The sequence below is a fragment of the Phocoena sinus genome, chromosome 7 (assembly GCF_008692025.1).
Source record: "Phocoena sinus isolate mPhoSin1 chromosome 7, mPhoSin1.pri, whole genome shotgun sequence".
NCBI lineage: Eukaryota > Metazoa > Chordata > Mammalia > Artiodactyla > Phocoenidae > Phocoena > Phocoena sinus.
This window is the reverse complement of record NC_045769.1, coordinates 7,469,658-7,491,249: the sequence shown is the minus strand read 5'-3', so window position 1 is coordinate 7,491,249 and position 21,592 is coordinate 7,469,658. Positions and strand designations below refer to the sequence as shown.

The 21,592-nt window shown below is 61.5% G+C and overlaps 1 protein-coding gene across 1 annotated transcript; it reads right to left on the bottom strand.

The window, feature by feature from the left end:
* Positions 1–333: 333 nt before the first annotated feature.
* On the bottom strand, positions 334–7,920 carry ECEL1 (endothelin converting enzyme like 1). Its single transcript, XM_032637437.1, has 17 exons — positions 7,135–7,920; positions 6,467–6,535; positions 6,253–6,363; positions 6,083–6,175; positions 5,769–5,893; positions 4,875–5,097; positions 4,359–4,457; positions 4,044–4,118; positions 3,739–3,842; positions 3,383–3,441; positions 3,255–3,306; positions 2,617–2,684; positions 2,309–2,433; positions 1,924–1,989; positions 1,137–1,232; positions 879–955; positions 334–760 (listed from the first exon to the last, which is right to left on the bottom strand). Exons 1-17 carry the CDS (start codon positions 7,918–7,920, stop codon positions 661–663), a joined length of 2,328 nt encoding a protein of 775 aa, XP_032493328.1. The 3' UTR covers positions 334–660.
* Positions 7,921–21,592: the final 13,672 nt, after the last annotated feature.

The window sequence follows — 21,592 nt, the reverse complement described above, 5'->3', positions numbered from 1 at the left end:
GAGGGGTCACCACTCTGGACAATCAGGAGAAGTTAAGTCCCAGCGTCAGGCTGGGGTGTAGGTCACTGGGCTTGGTGTTCTGGCCCCCATGAGACTGGCCCAGGGGCACCCTCAGGACTGTGCAGGGGCCTCGGCAGGACTTTGGTGGAGGGCGGCGTGGGTGCTTGGTGGGAAAGACAAGAGCTGGGGAGGTGGGACAGAGGCAGCCCTGCCGAGGCCACCAGGAGGAGACAAAAAGGTCTTCTCTAGGGTCTCATTCTGTTAAGGGCTTGAGTCTCCCCCGGGAGTTCATCCAGTCCCACCTGCTCGGGGGGCCCCTGAGGAGGCCAAGGCAACAGTAGAGCAGCTTTATTGACCTGACTTAGCAGTGAGAACACAGCGAAGGCGGGGCCTGTACAATCCAGCCGGGGTGGGGGTCTGGCTCCCAAGAGCCTAGTCTGGGGACCTTAGCGTCTCTCCCCCAGGCCCTCCTGGAGCCCAACTTCACCCCGGTTCTGGGTCCCTCCTGAAGTGAGGGACAGTGACTGGGTGCTGGGTCCCGGAGGGGCTGGGGAGGCGGATGGCACCCAGAGTGGACCAGAGCCGGGTCCATGCTTGCCCCGGCCGCCAGCGAGAGGCCGTCCGTGCAGGAAGTGGGTGCGTGCAGGTGGGCAGCCGGGCTCACCACACAGAGCACTTGTGGGCAGGGTTCATGGGCGAGTCCTTGGGGCAATGGAAGGCCCGGCCGAACTCCTCGAACTGGGACACGCTGCCCAGCACCCTGGGGCAGGGGAGAGACCCACAGAGTGTGCGGCACAGGCCACCATACCCCAGCTGTCCCCTCCCACCCCGACCCGCTCACAGCGCAGACACAGGAGGGCCGAGGCCCGGGCAGGTACCTGTAGTGCTCAGGTGCATGCTTGTCGGTCAGCACCTGCAGGTAGATGGACTGCGACCGCCGCTTGATGCACCAGTTCTGGGCCAGGACGGGGGCGGCGGGGAGGAGCGCGACATGAGGCCGGGCGTCCGCTGACGAAGCCCTGCACGCTAGGCCTCGATCCCCCACCAGAACCCCCAGGGCTCTCGGAGGGGTGGCTGATGGGAGATGGGCTGGAAGCTGTGCCCCACCCCCTCCCCTCCCGGCCCCGCCTGCACACCTGGGCGAAGGCGATGAAGAAGAGCTGATCGTGGGTGTACTTGAGCCGGTGCAGCGGGTGCTCGGGGCCGTGCTCGCGCACCCACTTCTGATAGGCCTGGGGGCGCAGAGCGTGGAGCTGCGGTGCCCACAACGGGGCCACCTGGCACCCTCCACTCAGTCAGGCCCTCACCCGCCCCAGCTCTGCGCACCACCCACCCTGCTGAGCCCCCCGGACCCCTGCCTTATTCCCTCCCCAGAAGGCTAACCCCAGGCAGGTGCCACCCCCTTCAGGCAGCCCTCTTTGCTCTCCTGGAAGGCGGGGGGCCTAGGAGTCCCTCTTCCAGTGGACCCTGTGCCCAGCACAGCACCTCCCCTCCAGTGGACCCTGTGCCCGGCACGGCACCTCCCCTCCAGGGGACCCTGTGCCCGGCACGGCACCTCCCCTCCGGTGGACCCTGTGCCCGGCACGGCACCTCCCCTCCAGGGGACCCTGTGCCCGGCACGGCACCTCCCCTCCAGGGGACCCTGTGCCCGGCACGGCACCTCCCCTCCGGTGGACCCTGTGCCCGGCACGGCACCTCCCCTCCAGGGGACCCTGTGCCCAGCACGGCACCTCCCCTCCGGTGGACCCTGTGCCCGGCACGGCACCTCCCCTCCAGTGGACCCTGTGCCCGGCACAGCACCTCCCCTCCAAGACCAGAGCTCAACAGGGTGGGGAGGGAGGGATGACTAGGTCTCCAGCCCAGTCCCCAGTGGCCCCCACCACTCCTCCCTCGGGGATCGAGGGCCAGGCAGGGGCAGCTCACATAGTAGGCGAGCTTGAGGCCGCCCATGTCCGCAATGTTCTCTCCAAGTGTGTGCTTCCCATTCACCTGGCGAGAAGGGAAGAGGTTGGAGGCTCCCCGAGGCCCTCTGGCCTCCTTCGGGCCTTGCCCCCCTGGGCCCTGCCTCCACCCACCTGCCCTTTCCCAGAGGGTTTGGGTAGGACTCCCCCACTTTGTGCCCCACGTGCCTGGGAGTCTGTGCGAACTCATCCTCTCGCCCAAGTCAGTGTGCACGCAGACCCTGGCGGGTGTGCACGGAGCTCGGCGCTGGGTTTGTGCAGGCACGTGAGCGTGCATGGAGGTGTGCACACTCCTAGTCTGCGCTGGCCAGGCCTGAGGGGCCCAGGGGGCAGCGAGGGGGCCTCACCCGCTGGTTGTAGACGGTGAAGTTGTCGTAGAGGTGGACGACGCACTCGGCCTTGCGCAGGAAGCGGCTGTGGGAGTCCTCTGTCCACCAGTGCAACAGGTTGCCCGAGCGGTCATACTGGCCCCCTGTGGGCAGCGGGTGGGGGCGGGCCGAGACTGGCCTTCACCGCAGAGCCCGGCTGGGCACCGAGGCCCTCCCCACCCACCGGCCAACAGGCACAGGGGAGCCACGGGGCTTCCATTGGCCCTCACCACCCTGCCCGCCACTGCCCGTCCTCCGCCACCCCTCGGGCCGCCCGCAGGCCTCACCCCAGTCATCGTAGCCATGGGTCAGCTCATGCCCAATGATGGTGCCGATGCCCCCGTAGTTCAGAGACCTGGGACCGTGGCAGCAGCGTCAGGCCCCAGCCTCGCCCGCCCTCTGAGAGCCCCTCCGAGCTGCTGCCCAGGCCTCAGGAGGCCCCGGCCAGGCCACGAGGTAGCCCAGGGAGGCCAGTGACTGCACGGTCCCAGAACGCTTGTGCCTCAGCTTCCTCGTGGGGTACGTAAAAGGGGCCCGTGACACCTGTGCAGCTGCCTTTTAGGAAATAGCATCTAACAGAGCAGGGCTGCGGGGAGGAGACAGGGTTGGAGGGAGACAGGAGGGAAACTGAGGCACCCCACGTGGGATTTGGCCTTTTTCCTCATCACTAGGATTGTTCCAGTTTTGCAACACGCAAAAAAGCCTCAAACCAGGTAAGGGGGACTCAGGACATTTAAAAGAATGAAAAAAAACCCTACACCTTTTTCTAAATAACCAAAGATGAAGTGGGACTATGGGGACCCAGGGTTGCAGCTGTCATGACTGCGGTGCCCAGCCTGGACATGGCGCCATCTGAGCAGTCCCCACCCACCCCGCAGACACGGCCACGGCCGCAGCTCTGGCTCACGCCAGGTTCCCTACTCACTGCGGAAAGTCAGGGTCGTACAGCGTAGGCTGCAGGATTCCAGCGGGGAACACTGCAGGGAGGCCATGGTCAGCGGGAGACCCTCCCCACCTCCAGGTCCTGCCCCTCGTCTGGACACACCCCCTTACCCATCTGGTTCTTGTTGGGTAGATAGTAGGCATTGAGCGCCTGTGGGGGGAGGAGCCACCTGTGGAGGGAGGCTGGGGTCAGCTGGGGGGACCCACACTCCCTCCCCTACAACCCCTACCTCCTAGTCTTCTCCTCCTTAAAGGATGCCCTGGTGTCCCAGCCTACAGCTACATCCTGGGCGTCCCCCGGGCTGGTCCCACACCCTGACAGCCCCCACTCGCACCCTGTGCAGGCCTGGTCCTCGCTCCCCACCAGCGTGTCTGTGAGGCGTCAACCTCCCGGCGTTGGTAAGGAACACTGTCCCCATGGCACCCCATGGCACACCGGGCCCCCCAGCTGCAGCCCAGGTACCCACGTGGACTTGTCCACCTCCTGCCGGATCTTCTTGACTGAGAGCTGGATGCTGAAACGGATGCTGTTCAAGATGTTCTTGAAGTAGGTCTTCTCGTGGACCTCGAACTGCATGGGGGATGGGCAGCACTCACCGGCAGGCCGGGGCAGGGCTAGACCAGCACCCAGCAGGCCCCACGCCCTCCCCGCGTCCGTCAGCTGAGGGCTGTGTCTCCTTCTCTGTGGTGGTGGTTGGTCTCCACAGGGGTCTTGGCCACGGGCCTGGAGAAGCCTGAGGGGTCAGGCTGGGTAGGGCAGGGGCAGGCCCACCTCATACTCCTTGTCCACAGCCTCAGGTTTGAGCAGGAAGTCCGGGTAGCCCACCATCACCATCATGTACTGAAGCTGCAGGCGAGAGGGGGGGTGAGTGGGCCAGGGCCTCAGGAGGTGGCCTTCCACCCCGCTAAGGGAGAAAGCTCCAGGGCCAGCACAGGGCTGCGGCTCAGTCAAAGGGGAAAGCAGGCTGGGTGATGCCAACTCCACAAGAGGCATCTTTGTCTCTTTTGTTATCCCAGCTCTTGGCACACAGTAGGCACTTACTGTGTGATTGTGGAACCAACAAATGGGAAAAGGGTCCCACGTCACCTTGGCCCGAGCGGCCGCCTTGGTCTCAGCATCCATCCAGTCCAGCTCCTCCAGGCGCTGGCCCAAGATGTACTTGATGTCTTCTACCAGCTGCTGTACCTGCAGGGTCAGGGGTCAGGAATCAAGGGTCAACCCAGGAGGCCTTAGCTCTGAGCCCCCAGCACCTGGAGTAAGGGGTACCCCCTAATCATTCAGCACTACTTCCTAAGCCCAGGACTTGCCGCTCGGCATTCCTAAGGCCATCCCACTGAGCGTGGCAGAGCAGGGAGGGCAGGAGCTTGGTGGGGAGAGGGTCCTGCAGCTGACAAACCAGGTAGGCTTCCTGGAGGAGGAAGCCTGGTGAGGAGTAGCCTGGAGGCTCAGAGATGGCCGAGCCCTCAGCTGAGCCCAGTGCCCTTGGCTGCAGGGGGACGTGCGGGGCTCCCCATGCTCCTCATGCTTGGACCAAGGCCATGCAAGAACTTCATGCCCACCTCAGGACCCGCACCCCTACCCTCAAGGCCAGGGCAGCCTGACCTTGGCCTTGCTGGCAGCCGAGAAGTGCTCATGTACAAAAAGAGCACCGAGCGCCATGCCAAAGTGACGGTTGGCCTGGCCCAGGCAGACACGCGCCAGCTCCTGTGGCTTGTCGCTGCCCTCCATCTCCCGTGCCAGCTCGTGCAGGGCCTCTCGGAATGGTGGGGACAGGTGCTCACTCAGGACCACCACCACGCGCCACACCAGGTAGTTGTGTAGGATCCTGAGGGCCAGGTGAAGCAGCTGGGTGTCCCGACAGGCTCACGTGCGCGGGTGCTCCGGCCCCCAGCCCCCAGCCTAGGGCGGGACCAAGCACCTGCACAGGACTGAGGGTCGTTCCAGGTACTCCCAGCCCCAGTCAGGGAGGAGGGCTGGGCCCACACGCAGCAGACCCACCTCTGCCACCAAGCAGAGCACCTGAGGCTGATGGGCAGGGCCAGCACTGGTTTCTGACTTGCTGTGGGGTGGGAGAATGGCCACTTGGGGTGACTGCCTGCCTCAGAACTGGCCTCGAGAGGCCTCAGGTCCTTCCCAAGTCGGGCAGAGACCAGGGAGGCTTTCCTCGAGGTGGCCCTGGGGGAGCAGAGTTGCGGCCACCATTTCCCCTTCTGACTTCAGACTCACTCAAGCCTCACCATCCCCACGTGAGGAAACCGCAGCCCGGGAAGCTCACAGCTCTGCCCAGGGTCCCACAGAGTAGGTGGGACAGCCAGGTCTGAACCTAGGGGTCTGGACTCCTTTTCCAGTGCTCCTCACCTGCCTCCCCAGAGTGGGTGGATACCGGACAGAGGTGGAGGCAGAAATTCAAAGCTCTCCAAGCAGATAGGTCTGGGATGCGGGGGAGGGGGGGCCTGGGGGGCAGGCGGGTAGCAGGTGGGTGACGGGCAGCTGTACCTGCGGGGTGTGGAGCGGATGAGCTGGGACACCTGCTGCATATAGTCTGTAGCCAGAAGCACCAGCTCTTCATCCTCTGAGAAGTCCTCCTGGAAGATCTGGTCCAGTAGCCACTTCCACCGCAGCTGTGGGACCACGGATGGGGACAGTGGGGTGGGGTGGCAGGGACCACAGAAGACAGGGAGGGGGTCAGGTAGGGGCAACAAGAGGACACGTGAGTCCATGGCCATGGAGGCCTTGCTCGTCCCTGGGGAGGGGACAGCCCAGGAGTCCCAAGATCAGCGCCTCCCCCACCAGAGCTGGGTCACACTCACGTGGGGGGTGATCTTCTGCAGCTGCCCCAGTGTCACCTTGTTGTATATGGAGCTAACATCTCGCCGGAGGTCATCATACTCTGACACTGTGATCTGGGGATGGACGGCAGAGCTGACCAAGCCCCGCCCGGTAATCGCCGCCCCCAGCACACAGCAGTCACCCTCCTCACGTTGGCCAGCTGCTGCTCCAGCTGCAGGATCTCCTGGGCCTTCTGCTCTACGGCCTCAGCACCCAAGAGGCTGAGCAGGCGCTCCATGAACACACGGTAAGCTGCCAGGATCTGCACCAGGAGGGGCACGGCAAGGATGCAGTCGGTACCAGGCCCTGGTCCAGGCCGCCCGGAGCCCCAGGCCTTCCCTGAACCCCACCGCATGCGCCCACACCTTCTCACTCTCCTCGTCCTGAGCTAAGTACAGGGTCCTCTCCGGCAGGGTGAGCCCGTCCTGGTCAATCTGTGGAGAGAGATGGGGGACAGAGATCAACTCTCCCGGCTCCTGCAAACAGACTGAATTCCCATTCAAAAGGGAAACTGAGGACACGCCAGGCATCCACTGTCACCAGCCCAGGGAGCATAAAGACAGTAGTCCCTCCCTCATTCCAGAGAAGCCGGTCTAAGCCCACACACCTGACCGGCCTAGCCTGGGGACAGAGGGGGGCGCCCGCCACCTTTCCTCCTGTAACCCTGTCCTCTCCCTACCTGTGAGGGGCTTGGTCCCCCGCCTCGCAGGCATTCCAGCCCGCCCCAGCCCGACAGGCCTGTCACCACAGCCCATCAGTACACCCCTCCCTCAGAGCTCTCACCGCTGCCAGAGGGCTGGGAAATTGCGGCTTCCGCGGCTCTACTAAACACCGCAATTACTCGAGGGAAATTACTTGCGCCCTCCTCCCGCGCTCTGCCGGTGCGCGCTCCCTTCCGTTCCTCCACCCTCCCCCCTCTTCCGCACCCGTCCTCTGGGCGCATAGGGAGCGCGGGGCAGGCCTGCCAGGCCGCAGGACCCCTAGTTCCTAGCCCCTTGTGGGGTGCCCGGTGCGGGAGGGGGGGCGCACTCACACGGATGACGTAGCGCGAGGAGTTCCTGTCGTCCAGACTGACGGTGAGCGAGAAGAGCGCGGCGGCGCTGTACACGCCCTGAGCCTTGTACAGCAACCGGTTGAGGTCCCAGGGCGCCGCCGCCCCCGGGCGCTCCGCCGCGCCACCCAGGTCCCAGCCCCCGCAGTCCTCGATGACCTCGAGCATGGGCCGCGGGCCGAGCCGTTCGATTTCACGCATGTCCAGGCAGGAGCGGAAGAAAGCGCGCACCTTGCGCTGGGCTGCGCCGCCGGGCCCGCCCCCGGACCGCGCCAGCAAGCGCCGCAGGCGCTCCTCGTTCTGCTCGCCGATGGCCGCGATGGTACCGTAGGTGAGCTTGTCGTCCGGGATGGCGTGGCGCCTCAGCCAGCCGCCGCACGCAAAGGAGTAGAAGTCCTGGCACGGGTCTATGCTGGCGTCCAGGTTGGAGGCCAAGAAGCGGGCGGCGCGCGCAAAGGCCTTTCGCTCCGGGCAGCCCTCGGAGCAGGTGGCGCCTCCCGCCGCTCCCGGGCCCAGGTACTTGAGAGCCAGCATGGCGGCCAGGATGGCACAGAGGCCCGCGGCGAACACCAGCCCCGACAGCAGGCACACCTCGCGCCGGTTCCAGCGCGGCAGCCCGGCCCGGGCCCCGGGGGCGCTGCGCCCCGCACTCAGCGGGAAACCGGGGGGCAGCGACGTTCCCCGCGCGCCTCCCCCACCGCACCGGCTCACGTACTTGACCTCCTGGAACTCGTCGTAGTGTGCTGTCATCGAATACGGGGCCTCCATGGCGCCGCGGGCACCACCGCGCAGCCCTTGGCGATCTCAGCTACAGGATGCTCCCGGCCGCCAGGCTCCTAGCGGGCTGGCGCATGGTCCCCCTGGGCCGCAGCTGCGGGAAAGGTAGATACAGGCTCAGAAGGGTACTGGAGCTCGACGGGGTCCATGAGCACGACGAGGAAGGGCACAGGCCTAGGTCCAAAGGCTGGAGGCCACCCCGAGTCCCCAACAACGAGTGGGCCTGGGGCCTGGCCTCCCTGCGCCACTCGGAGAATGAAGGAAGGGGACCGCTCAGAGTGGCCACCATCTACCACACTGCACAGTGGGGTTCTTTAACCTCCCCTCTCCCCGCATACATATGCCCGCCGCAGGTTTGGGAGGCCCGTAATAAAGCAGGGGAGCACCGAGCATGGGGCCTGGCACGTAGCAGGCCTTCAATGAAAGGCTGTTTCTCTTCTCTTTGCATTTCTTGTTCCGGACCTGCTACAGCCAAGGCCAGGTGGGGGGAGGGGAAAAGCGGAGGCAGGGGAAAGGAGGTGCGGTCAGTGCCGCTTCTACGCAGACCCTGAAGCCGCCTTCAGCTTTCCGCACGGGAACTAGACGCTCAAGAAAGCGACTAAAGAACCAAACTTTGTCCTCGCGGATGTCCGCAGAGCCATCCCCAGCCCTGTCTTCTCGATTCAATGGCCAGAACGCCCACCAGTCCCGTTCCCAAGCGGCCCGCACCGGCGCGCCATCCCGCCCAGGATCAGGCAGAAAGCCCCGACGGCCCTAAAGGACCCGGAACCGGTTTCGTCCCCCGTCCTCGCCCTGGGCCACTCCCGGCTTCAACAGGTTCTCCCCGGAACCCAAACTTGGGCGAAGTTTCATCCCCGACGCAGAGCGAGCTGGCCTCGCGCGCCCCGAGACCTGGGTGCGGAGCCTCCCGCGCCGCGCAGTCCGCGGAGCCAGAGAACCAAGCCCGGGAGTCGCAGCCGCAGCCTGAGCCGGAGCTGCGAGGACGCAGACAAAGCCTGGAGGCTAGGCGCGGCGGTGGCGGCGGAGGTGGTGGTTGATGTGGCCGCGGCGGCCGCGGGCTCGGGTGCCACTTACCCGGCAGGTGCGCGCCCGGGCGGAGCGGGAACAGAGCGGATCGAGCCCGAGCCGGGGCCGGGGCCGGGGCCGGGGCCGGAGCCGGAGCCGGAGCCGGGGGCAGAGCTGGGCGGTTGGCCGCTCTCTCCGTGCGCCCGCCGCCGCCTCTGCTGCCGTGCCTCGCTGCGCCGCCCGCCGGCCCCGAGGGAGGGGGCGCGCGGGCGGCTCCACCCTCCTCCGCCCGCCCCCCAGCTCTCCCTCCTTCTTTCTGCCTCCATCCCGGCTACCTGTCAGCTCTGTGGCAGCTCGGGGGCGGGGAAGGAGGCTTCGGGAACACGCTCCCAAGGGTCTAGCGCAGGCCCTGGGCTCCGGGGTTCCAGCCCCGAGAGGAGCGAGGGCCTCAGGTCCCCTCCGTTCCGGTGCTCCCACTCAGGGATGCCTACCAGCCCGCCGGAAAGAGGCTCAAGCTGAAAATAAAGAAGCTAATGGGCCCTCCCAGCCCACAGGACGGGAGCACCGTGCAGGGAGGACGCGCTGAAAGGCTGTGGGGTGCGCTGAAGTCGCGCCTGTACCACCTGGCACAGCACCTGGACCAGAGGGGTTTCAGTAAGGGGCTTTCCGGGTCCTCCCCTTTAGCTCCTGCCCATGCTCAGCCCTCCCCCAGGGACACGTCGGGGTGTTGGTTGGCAGTGGTGGAGGAAGAGCCCCAGAGGCTGCCGCAAGAAGGGGCCGCAGCGCTGAGACCACGCGCCTCCCCAAACCTTGACTGGCCTTGGTACCCACTGCTCTGAAAGCCCCTGGGGTAGGCGGTGGAGTGGAGGCGGGGGACCAACTAGAGACTAATGAAAGAGCCCGCCTTGCAGGAGCCAGGGGGGACTATGAATTTATCCACCCACTCCTTTCTTCTGGTTCAATTTGCTTTCTTAATGTGGGACCTCCCTCCCACGACTCCCAGCCCCTGGACACAAGGCCTACTTCTGCCAGGCTCACTCACCACTGTACCCACACGGAACTTGGAGCTTCTTGGATGAATGATACTGTTTCTGTGACCCATGTTTTTTCCATCCTGCCCTACCCATCTCTCTGCTTCCAGCATCCTTAGCAGGGGACCTCACAAAAACACCAGCACTCTCAGGCCTGACGGCTCCAGCTTGCAAGACTGACCTAAACAACCTTAGAGACAGCCCAAGACTGCTATGGAGCCCTACCTGATAAAAACCAGGACAAGGCAGGAAATAAAGGACCCAATACCCTGTCCCCTCCCTGGGGCCGCTCATACTGGCCACTGGCCCTGAGTGGCTACCTCTGCCCCCATCCTGCCTGTCCCTTTTCTGTCCAACTGTCCACCTCTGAGCTACCCCTCTGGATACTCTGTGCCTCCATCTCTGGCCATCTCAGGGTCCTCCTTTGACCCGTGAGTTCTTCTTGCGTCCAGTTAATTCTACCTAAGGGAGGTGGAATTATGTAAAATGTGGTGATTCCATAAAGGGGGAGGGGAGGGCAGGGCGGTGGCAAAGTGTCTCTTCGTGCTTTTAATCTGCCTTTTTCCCTCAATGTTTTTGTCTCCAGGAGGATAATTTTCCAGCCTTTTCAGGTCCTGATTGGTATCATTTCTCCAACAGTGACAGCTTTTTATTTTCCCTGAAATGAATGCCGCGAAATTTCCAAGAAATATAAAAATGGATATTGTCTCAGGGAGCCGACTCTCTTCCGACAGAAAGGCACAAAGGCAAACATGCTTCCCCAGGGACTCTGCTGCTCCAGTCACTGAGGGGTGGGGCACCCAGGCCCTCAGCTCCTCCTCCATCCCCCCTCCCTCCCAGGTCAGCTGCAGGACCCCCCTCCTGGCCATCCCTCTCCCAGACTCTCAGCTGCCATTGATCTGTTCATCTACCTCCCAGGTCCCGGCCAGGCCACGCTGTCTGCCTGCCTGGCTCCATCTCGCGTCTCTGTACAGCACCTCATCCCTCACCACAGCCCAGAGGCTCCCCCAGGCCTGAGTGCAGCAGCTAGGACCCACGGGAGCTGACTGGGGACTGGGCCCGCGACCACTCAGTCCTAGTCCCCCTGCACCGCCCACCAATAAAGAGCGACCAGGCTCCGCCTCCTGGGCCCTTCTGTCCCTCCTCGGAAAGGGAAGCTGCGTGCAGGGCGCTAGGCATCTGGCCCCCAGCTTCCTCACTCTCCTTGTGAATCTCGCGGCGTCCCCTCTCGTTGTCAGAATGACTCCCTGACTGAGGAGCAGGAGAATGGCAGGACGCGGCCAAGCCCTGAGGGGGGCAGCTGGATGCCTGATTGGGGCAGGGAGAGCAGGGGAGCGCTGGCTGCAGCTGGCCGGAGAGAGAAAGGGGCGCAGCGCTAGGGGCAGAAGTGAGGGGAGCCTCTGCCTCTTCCCTTCCCAGATTCTAGCCCACCCTGCTGGGCGGGGCATCACGGGGTCTGGATTCTGGGGAAGGAGTCAGAGCAGCCCCTTCTCTGCCCCACTCTATGGGTACAGCAGTCCCCACGCTAATGACTCCCGTCTGTTCAGCTTCCACCAAGTGAGGTGCTAAGTGCTTGACCTCAGAGGAGGGCTGCTGCCCTGAAGCCAGCCTGGAGCCCATCGTGATCAGACCCATTTCTGCACCTGTCTGGCCTGCATGTGTAGGGACAGACTGGGCCTCTATTTGCCTGCTGCTCGAACCTGAACCCCCTAGCCCTGCCTCTGCTCTGGGAGATGCGCCCCTGTTCCCTCCCGCCCCCCCAGTCCACTGCCCCACTCCAACAGTGCCTCAGGATCTTCCTCGCCTTGGAAAACATGCCCCACCAGCTTCCTATCCTCCGCCCAGCCTCCCAGGGCTCATTCCGTCTATTATTCACAGCACAAAATGGATTTTTAATTTGAGGAATGAAATGACTCTCCCAAGTGGCCAGGGTGGCAGGGAGGGGGTGGGAAAGGCCGGAGCTGCCGGGCAGCCGCTACATTGTATTGGCTCAGACTCCTGTTGGAAAGCTGGGCACAAGGGTCCATGCACGCCACCACCCAGCCTGTGCCTTCATTCCACGCTGTAGCTATCACCAGTTGGGGTGAGCAGGGTGCCTGTCGGTCCTGCCTGAGCTCCCAGTGGGATCTGCTCCTGGCCAGGCAAGGGACTAGGGACCTTGCTCTCCACTTGCTTTCAGATTCCTGGGCTTGGAGGGAGGACAGCCCTTGGGCTTCCTGGCCTTGTCCATCTCCTCCCCCAAACTTCCTGGCCCTCACTGGGCTGGGCTCCAGAGGCTCCCCAGTGCAGACCCCCAGCTGAGCTCCTCTGCTAGGTCCCAACACCTTGCTATGCCCATCCCAGCCTAGGGAGCTGCCCCAGTCCCCCCACTGGCCTCCGGCTGGCAGTGCCCCTCCTCACCCCCAGGATAGAACTCACACCGAAGTGGCCCCGAGGCAGTGACCTCTTCGCATCCTTCTTTGCACTTCTCCCTCTCTCTGTCTCTCTGCCCCCCACCTCTCTTCCCCTGGTCACTGGGGCCTGTTGTCATTTCCCAGACCTTAGCTGGCTCTCACTCACCGCAGGGACTTAGTACTTGCTGTTCCGGCCGCTTGGAACTTCCTTCTCCCGGCATCTCTTCCATTGGCCAATTGCCACGCATCCTTCTCGGGATGCCAGCTTCTCTCCTCTGGTCCTGTGCTACCTCCATGGGTGGGGGCTCGCCCTCCCTGGGCACCCACTACACTTCCCGCATCTTACTCAGCTGTGCAGCCCGGAGCCCGGCACAGCCGATGTATTTGATAGACATGGAACGTTCTCACACAGCTGTGGTTGGCTCATGGAACAGCCTGTGTGAAGTATCTCCCAGCGCCAGGTCTCACACTGGGGCAACGCCCTACCTATAAACCTGCCCAGGCTTTCAGTCCCACCACACAGCTCTCCTTGGCTCTGGGACCCATCAGATGGCAAGAGGGGGCCATTCCTCCCCTCCCCCATGCCCCCTGTGGTAGACTTCCATCCCCACTGTGCACAGATTCTTCTCTGGGGTCACCTCCCAAACTCCAGATCAGTTTTTATTTCATTCAAGAAATATACAGAAATACATTCTTGTCTTATAAGACTTTAACAACACAAGCAGGCCCTCCTTCACACGCGTCCCGTTCCAAGCCCTCCCCAAGGTAAGGTAAGCTCTGTGACCACTTCAACGTGAGCATCGAGGCCCATGCCAGCATTGCTTTATTTTTTTAAGTAAATGGGACACCATGAGCTGTGTGATTTAGTGCCCTGTACCCATGGGCATACACCAGCGTCTCCCACACAGAAGTCCCCAGTGTCACCATCCCCAGAAGAGGGACAAAAGTTGTCTTGTTCACACCCAGATGGTGGCCCAGCCTCCCAGCCCTGCCCTCTGGCCTCAGGCCCCACCTGTACCTGCTGGCTGGGGAGGCGCCCTGCGTTCCAAGCCCAGCTCAGCTTTAACTTTTCTCCTCTTTCTCATTCCTTACTTCAGTCCCAGCATCCGGCTTTGGAAAGGCTTCTCTCTTCTTTGCCTCTTTCCCATCCCATCCTGTTTGAGTTCCGGCCCTTAGTTCTTCTCCCTTCCTTACTGGAGGAAGGGCGTCTCTTCCCCTCGCCCACCCAGGCTCCGCGGCTGCTGCATCCTGCCCATTCCCGACCCACACCCTCCGTGCCATCGTCAAGGCTTCCTTGGTCTGGTTCCAGCCCCCTTTCCAGTCTCCTCACTCAAGCTCCGACAAGTGTCCTGCCTCCTCAGGGGACTGGACTCCCACCTTCACTCCTTTGTTCTAGTGCCCCTCCTGTCCTCATTTAGGTCCATTTCAAGCTTCCCGGATCCCCTGTTCGTCCCTAGGGCCAAGCAGGTCCCCACCTGAAGGAGGCTGCCTGAGGGCCTCTCTCCTTGAAGGACAGACATGACCGTGTGGTCACCCTGGAGCCCGGTGCATGGTCTGGGCTGTCGGACCTGGCCCCTGCTCGGATCTGGGCTGCCCTCACCCCCAGAGCTGTGGTGGAGCCCCGACAGTAACACGCATGGAGCAGCTCCCGTGCACATGCTCTGTCCAGGCTCTGCCTGCTTCCCCGCACTGAGTCCCTGTATCCTCACCAGGAGGCCCTTGTCGTTGGCCCCAATTTACAGGGAGGACACTGAGGCCCGGGGAAGGAAAGACAGTTGCCCAGTTTCACCCGGCTCACAAGCACTGAGGCTGAGATTTGAGCCCATGTCTGCTGCATTTGGACTCTTGAGGACATGCACACCCTGAGCTGGGAGATGAAAGGACACTCTGAGGGGCACAGGCCGGGCACTTGGAGCCCAAAGGAAGGCAGCACGGAGCCAGGGCCCGGCTGGGATCTCAGTCCAGGAACTGTGCTGGGAGTGCTGAATGCTGGGGACCAAGCAGGTGCCAAGGCTGGCTTTGCCCAGAGACGTCAGGAGGAATCTCAGGGCCTGCAGCTGGGCCTAGGCCTCCCCTCCACACCCCACCTACAAGGGCCTTTCGTGGGTCTCGCTGTCTGTTGCCCTGGGTACATCCTGTACCGCCTTTGTCCCCACCTGAGGTTGTCTTGTGACTTGGCATCTTCATGGTCTCTTTTTCTCAGCTCTGTCGGGACCCCAGATGTCCCCATCACCCTGTCCTTCCTGCCCAGCCTGAGTGGCAGGGCCTTGGCCACAGGCTGTTGTGGTGTGGTCCAGGCGGACAGAGCCCAAGTGGGGTGGTGATTCAGGGGAGCAGGGAGGAGAGGGGATGGAGAGCCTGAGGTCTGCGGGCCTCTAGCTCTGACAGTCAGTCCCCTTGGGCTCACTGTATGATGGACAGGCCACAACAGGTGGCTCAGCTCCTGCCGCAGGAGGCAAAGCAGGCCACAGGGGCTGGGGGTGGGGAATAGGAAGGTGGACCCCAGAGGCTAGGACACATCTTCCAGTCAGGGTCACCGCAGCCCATCGCCTGTGACGCAAGGAGCGGGGCTTGGGATGGGCAGAGCCCAGAGAAGCCAGCAGGACCTGAAGGGCCTGTTGCAGGCTTCACAGGGTCACTGGGCTGAGGTCCCTCCCCCAGCGCTCCCTCGTCATTTCAAGTGATTGGAGCTGAAGGGGATCGTTAGCTAATTAAAGCCAAGGCCACTAATTGTCCCTTGCAGGAGAGAAAGCAGGGCTGCAGAGGGGAGGGGACAGCAGGGCGCAGAGAGACTGGGGGCTGGGCACAGGGCCCTGGCCCTGGGCGGGGCCCCCCTCTAGGCTGTGTGTTTTGCAGGGGGGGCGCTGTCCTTGATGAGGAGTTTCGGGATAGAGGGCAGGAGTCCGGAATCAGAGCTCGCATCCAACATCTATGCTCACCCGCCTCTGCCTGAGGCCCCCGCCCCGGGTTGTGGGCTGCGGTGGTGCATGGCGAGGGGCTCCCGCACACATCCTCTGGATGCAGTGATAGGTCAGGTTTCAGCACAGGCAGCAGGATGCCAAGGTCCCCAGCCCCCGGCTGGCCCCCAAGCAGGAAGCCTCGCGGCCAAGTGTCTGCCTCCTCTCTGCCCCTTATAGCCCCAGGCAGGTGCTCTGGCCTCGCAGGGGTACCGGCAGTGGGAGCACATCCACCCACTGCTGCCCTCAGCCTGGCACCAAGCTCCCTCCTAGCAGGATGTCCTAGGGCCTTCTGCCAGAACTTACCGAAGTGGGTTCTTGGTTTTCTATTGCTGTGTAACAAAATACCACAGACGTAGCAACTTAAGACAACAGGAATTTATTGTCTCCGTTTCTGTAGGTCAGAAGTCTGGGCGTGGCGCGGCTGGAGTCTCTGCTCAGGGCCTCACAGGGCTGAAGTCTGGGTCCGCTGGGGCTGGGGTCCCTCCGGGGCTTAGGTTCCTTTTCCCAGCTCACTGGTGGTGGCAGAATTCTGTTCCTTCAGCTGGAGAATCAAGGTGTCCCTTCTTTGCTGGCTATCAACCAGGGGCTGCTCTCAGCTTGGAGAGGCCGCTGCGTCCCTTGCCTTGTGACCCCTCCAACTCCAAAGTCATCAATGGAAAATCTCTCCCACACTGCATTCTTCTCATGCTTGGAATCTGTCTACCTTTCAGCCACCAGCCAGAGAAACTGCTTCTAAAGGGCCTAAGTAATTAGGTCTGATAATCTCCCTATCTTAAGGTCAACTGATTTGGAATCTTAATTCCATCTGCAAAATCCCTTCATAATGGTACCTAGATTTATGTTTGCTTGAATAACAGGGAGAAGTATGTGTGTACACCAGGGTCCAGGAATCCTGGGGGGCATCTTAGGATTTTGCCTACCGCAGAAGATACGGGTGAAAGAACAAAGTTTGTGTGAGAATATTAGCAGCTGACTCCTGGGCCAGGTCCTGGGCTTTAAGTGCTAAGTTATCTACCTCCTTTAATCCTCAGAATTCTAGGAGTAGGTGCTATTACTATCACCATTTTATAGAGGCAGCAGCTGAGGCCCTGAGAGGTTAAGTGATTTTCACAAAGTCACACAGCTTGTGAGTGTCCAAGCTGGCATACTAGGTTAACACTCTGACCCAGGCCCTACTGTGTGTTTTTGGGAAAGTTGTATAACCTCTCTGGGCCTCTGTGAAAGAAGGGGGATGAGGTCCATTTTCCATGGAGAAGTAGTCCCGACTTCAGGGCTCACAGCGCAGGGGATGGGTCTATCCTCATCCCAGTGGGCAGGAGGGGTCCCTGGTTAGCACCTATGGCCCCCAGTGAAATGGGGTGGGCCTGGGTCCCTGATGTCAGCCGTCCAAATGCAGCTGTTCTGGCTTCTGCAACCCAAGGACAGGATGTTGCCAGGCACTGAGGCTGGGGGCTTATGGTTACCAGGAGGGCCCTGACAGAGCCACCGGAACCCCAGGATTAATGGCCGGGAGATCACTCCTCCCAAGCCGGCTGGGGCCCTGAGAGAACTGAACAGGGGCTTTCAGACCTTTGCCCAGGGGTGGGCATGTGTGTTTGGGGGATGCCTTTCCTACCTTGAGGCTCTGGCTCTCCTGTCTCGGCTGGGCAGGCTACAGCGCTGGAGGGGGAGGGGACCACGGAGGTGGCAGTGGCCCCTGCCTGCCCGCCCCCCATGAGAAAGACCGTCAGTCAGTCCCAGCGCAGGTCGGCACACAGTCGGCCTCCTCCCGCCGCCCACCGCCCGCCCCACCCGCGTGCTTGAGCGCCTCAGTAATGGGGCTTAATCATAACATGCATTAGCTAGGGCCTGCTGCCTGCAATTACCGCTTCAATCAGCCACCCACCACCTCCCCCAGCCTCAGGCCACCTGTGGGGACACGCCGCCCCGCCCTCTCTGGCCCCCTCCCCAAATGCGGCACAGGTGCCCCAGGCTCTGCTGATGGACAGAGAAGTGACCCCTGGCAAGGGGGGCAGGGGACGGGGGCGGCCAGCGGACAGAGGACAGAGAGCTACAGCTCAGGGTCACAGGCAATTATTTTAAAAGCCTGTTGGAAACCGTGCTGTTTCCCAGTGCGGCGGGCTCATCCTAGGGGTTGCACTGCCCCAGGCTGCTGACATGCTTGCATGCACACACGGGTGTTCACACGTGCTAGCCACGCGCACACACAGGGACAGGAGTGTACCAGGGCACACGCAGTGGATGCATAGCCCTGGGGGGCCCACACGGACCCCAGAGAGGTGGGTACTGGCTGCCTGCAGGGTATGGAGGCACAGGGAGGCCCCACCTGAGCGCCCCTTTGCACCCCTGCCCCGCCCCCAGCACAGACACCCTCCCGTCCTTTGGCTTCCCCACCCCACCCCTGGGGCACAGGGGGTCTGAGCTGAATTGGAGGACTTCCTGTTCCATCCAGCCTCAGAGCTTGGGGGAGCTGGAGGAAAAGGGGTGAAGGCGAACATGGCAGGGGGAGGGCGTGGGGGAGGGACTGCTGTTGTGCTGTGATTCTCTCTAATTGCTGTTTTGCTGAGAGGTAATTAAAATCCCTTTTTATTTCACACGTCAGAGCCCTCACCAGCCTGTGGAGAGGGCACAGGGGGAGGCTGGGAGGTGGGGGCAACTGAGGGCCAGCCGCCTGGCACGGGGAAGGGACAGGGAGGTAGGGCGTCTGAGCCCAGACTACCAGCCCAGTCCGCCTGTCACGAGGCCCAGCAGCAGGAGTTCCCAGCCCGGCCCCTGGCCCAGCCCATGAGCACACAGGGTCTGGCCCTGGCCAGGATCTGTGCAGCCTATCGGAGACAACAAAGGCCACATCTGCCAAGTGACTCCTAGATGCCAGGCACTTTGCTGAGCTCCTGATTCATAGGATTATAACAAAAATAGCTATTACGAAGTAGATACCATTATTTTTCCATGTGTCAGGACGGTGACGAAGCTGAGACTCGGATTAAGAAACAGCCGAGACCCACTGGCTTGTCCGTGGTGGAGAGGATCGGAGGTGATCTGATGACAAACTCAGAAGCACTATGTCAGCCTGACCCTCCAAGCCACGTAACTGTCCGCTCTCGCGGAGCCTGCCAGAGTTCCACTGCCCTACCCTGACCCTCCTCAGAGTCTAGAGGGAAGGGCCACAGCCTTAAGACCCCTGCCCAAGGCCCATGCACAGCGCTATGCCTGCCACTCTGGACACCATGGTCACCTGCTGACAAGTCCCTTGAGGCAGGAGAGGCATGGCTTGCTCTGTCCATTGGGACCTGTAGACACTCCCCAGAGGCCTAGATGGGGCCAAGAGGCTATGGCCAGATCGGAGCCCAGACTAATGCCCGGTCAGTGTCAGGCTGGAAAGAAGCAAGGCCCCTACCTTCTCCTAGGCTGGCTAGGGGTGGTGGGCTACGAGCAGCCGGGCCTTGCTGGGTGGGGCAGGTGAAAGGTCACTGATCAGCACCTGTTTCATACCTCCTTTCTCTCTGCTTGTTCTCTCCCCTCCTGTGGGCCAGGAATTGCATCACCCCATCCTTTTCATCATCCCCATCTCTGCTACCATCAGCACCACTGTCACCATCCGTTATCATTGCCGTCAGCAGCGTCACCTTTACCCTCTCCACCATCATCACCCTTTTCTCCAAATGCATCGTCATCGTATCATCATCGCCGTCATCTTCATTTTCACCGAAATCATCACCATCACTGTGATCACCACAACTACCATCATCGTCACCATCACCTTCTCTGTTGCCACCATAATTTTTGCCAAGTTCACCATCACTACCTCCACCCACCATCATCACCATCACCGCCGTCATCATTAAAATTATGACCACCATCACCATCCCTTTCTCAATTACCATCATCATCATTTCCGTCAAAATCACCACCACCGTCGTTGCCATCAGGGCTCACACTGAACCGGTCACTGTTCTAATAAAGGGCATTTGTTCGTATTGAATTCTCATGAGACTCAACAAGTAGATGCCAGTATTACCCTCCCATGTTACAGTTAGGGAAACCAAAGTGCACAGTGAAGGAGCTTGCCCAAAGTCACAGAGCCAGAAAGTAGCAGAGGAAGGACTTGAACCGAAACTGCCTGATAGAGCCCAAAGTCATAGCCAACGTACATCACCACCTCTCAGGCGAGGAGCCTAGGGAATCGAGCCAGAGGACAAGGGGAAAAGACAGTGGCGAGAGAGACACTTGGTCTACTCAGGATTTAGCGATCAGAGGCATCCCCTCCTCCTGGCCCAGCTTCCTGAGGACCCAGCAGCAGCCAGCCACCTCGTTGCTTTGCTGGACCTTGGCAGTCCTACATGAAGCCTCCCTCTGGCTGAACTTTGCCAGGGATGGAGGCAGGAAGATGGTCAAAAGAGGCCATATGACTTGAGAGGCTGGATTCTAGTTTTGTCTCCAGCCAGACAGAGGCCAGAGTGCCCCATCTCCCTCAGCATCCCCTCATTTTCTGGGCCACAACTCTGGGGGCTCATTCACCTCTTGTGCACGGTGGCCGAGTTGGGGATGAACAGTCAGGCCTGTGGGGCGGGGGGCAGGGAGGTGGCTGCCCAGGGGGGCAGGGCATGCAGCAGCTCAGCAGGCTCCTTGGTGATATCTTGGGACACAGGACTAGACTGTAGCCAGAAAAGAAGGCTCTTCCCAAGGCTGCCAGCCTTCCTCTCTTCAACCCAGGGCACTGGCCTTGTTGTATTGGTCATTCAGGGGGGCCAAAAGGTCAATCATATCCTCAGGGAACAGCCAGGTGCCTGCCTCCTTGCCTGAGGTCTGACGGAGTAGGAGATGGGGGCTGGGGACCGCAGAGGAAGGACCCCCAGCAGCTCCCTCGGCCTCTCAAGGGCAGGCATGGTGACCCTGTGCCCAGATAGCTCGGTTCACTGGCATCTTTGTGTAAGCAGAGCAAGGAAGCAAGAGAGGAAGGGAAGGGGCAAGGATCGCCGAGCAGCGCAGAGGTCGCCAGGGTCTCCCGGGGTCTGCAGGAGTGAGGGAGCTGCATGCAGCAGCCGGGCCCCAGAGCAGGGAAGGGTCTTATCCATCACGTGTCCCCAGCGCACAGTGCTGGCACTAGGAGGTACTTAATATTTATAGAATATGAAAGAATGAATGAAAACAATTTCAGGATTAAAACTGTCCTTGAATAGGACACGACACCTGGTGAGGTAGCTTTCCATCACTGGAGAAAAAGGATTAAAAATCTCAGACTCTGGAGTCAGATGAATATGGATTAAATCCCAGAACCACAATTTCCTAGCTGTGAACAGATCACTTGGCCTCTTTAAGCCTCAGTTTCCTCATTCAAATATGGGGACAATAATGTCCATCTGAGATAATGCACAGGTGGGCATTCTCATGTAAGCACCTCCTGGAGGGAAGGCTGGGGCCAGCCAGAAGCCCTCAACCTCTCTCCCCCATCCCCATCCGGGTACCCAGGACCTCCTCCCACACCTCATCCTCTCCCCTGAGGAGCATCTGGGTATGGCTGATCCCAACAAGGTGAACTGCCTGGTCGGCTGCCCCAGTGCAGTGAGAAATCCCCATGGGGCAGGGCCAGGAGGCAGGACAGAGGGCAGAGACTTCAGGAGCCAGGCTCCTGGGTCATTTGGGGGTTGCTGGGACACTGGGAAGGGGGCTTCATGGAGACCAGTGGAATCTGGGACCAGGGGGTGAGTCCTCTCCCTGACACCCACTGAGCTATTTCTTAAGTCCTTCCTGTCTCTGAGCCTCAGTTTCCTCATCTGTAATATGGGAATAATTACAAGGGCAAAGCCTCAGGGCTGTTGCTGGGTTTATAGGAAGTGATGCTATGAAAGCCCCCAGCAGCATGTCTGGCATACCGTGGGGCCCCAATCACACAAACACACACACACCCTGGCAGCTGCCCATTCCCTGGGCCGTGATGGCTCCCCCAGGAGACCCAAAGCCCCACCACATCCCCACACCCCCCTCACCCCGCCCCGCTCATCTGTGGCTGCGATGCACACCGCTCTCCCCTTCTGTGAATGTTCTCTGCCAGCAAATGGGCCAATTTTTTAGCATTACAGAGATTTGGCCAATTTGGCTGCCCTGACAGAAAGGCACAGTGAACAGTTGCCTGGGGGCGGGGTGGGGGGGGGGGTGGGAAGCAAGGGTGAGAGAGGAGGAGAAGGATGAAAAGGAGAAGGGGGTTGGAGGGCTGCACCACCTCTCAGACTGCTCCCAGCCAGGCCCCTCTAAGTCCCGGGCCAGGGGAGTGGAG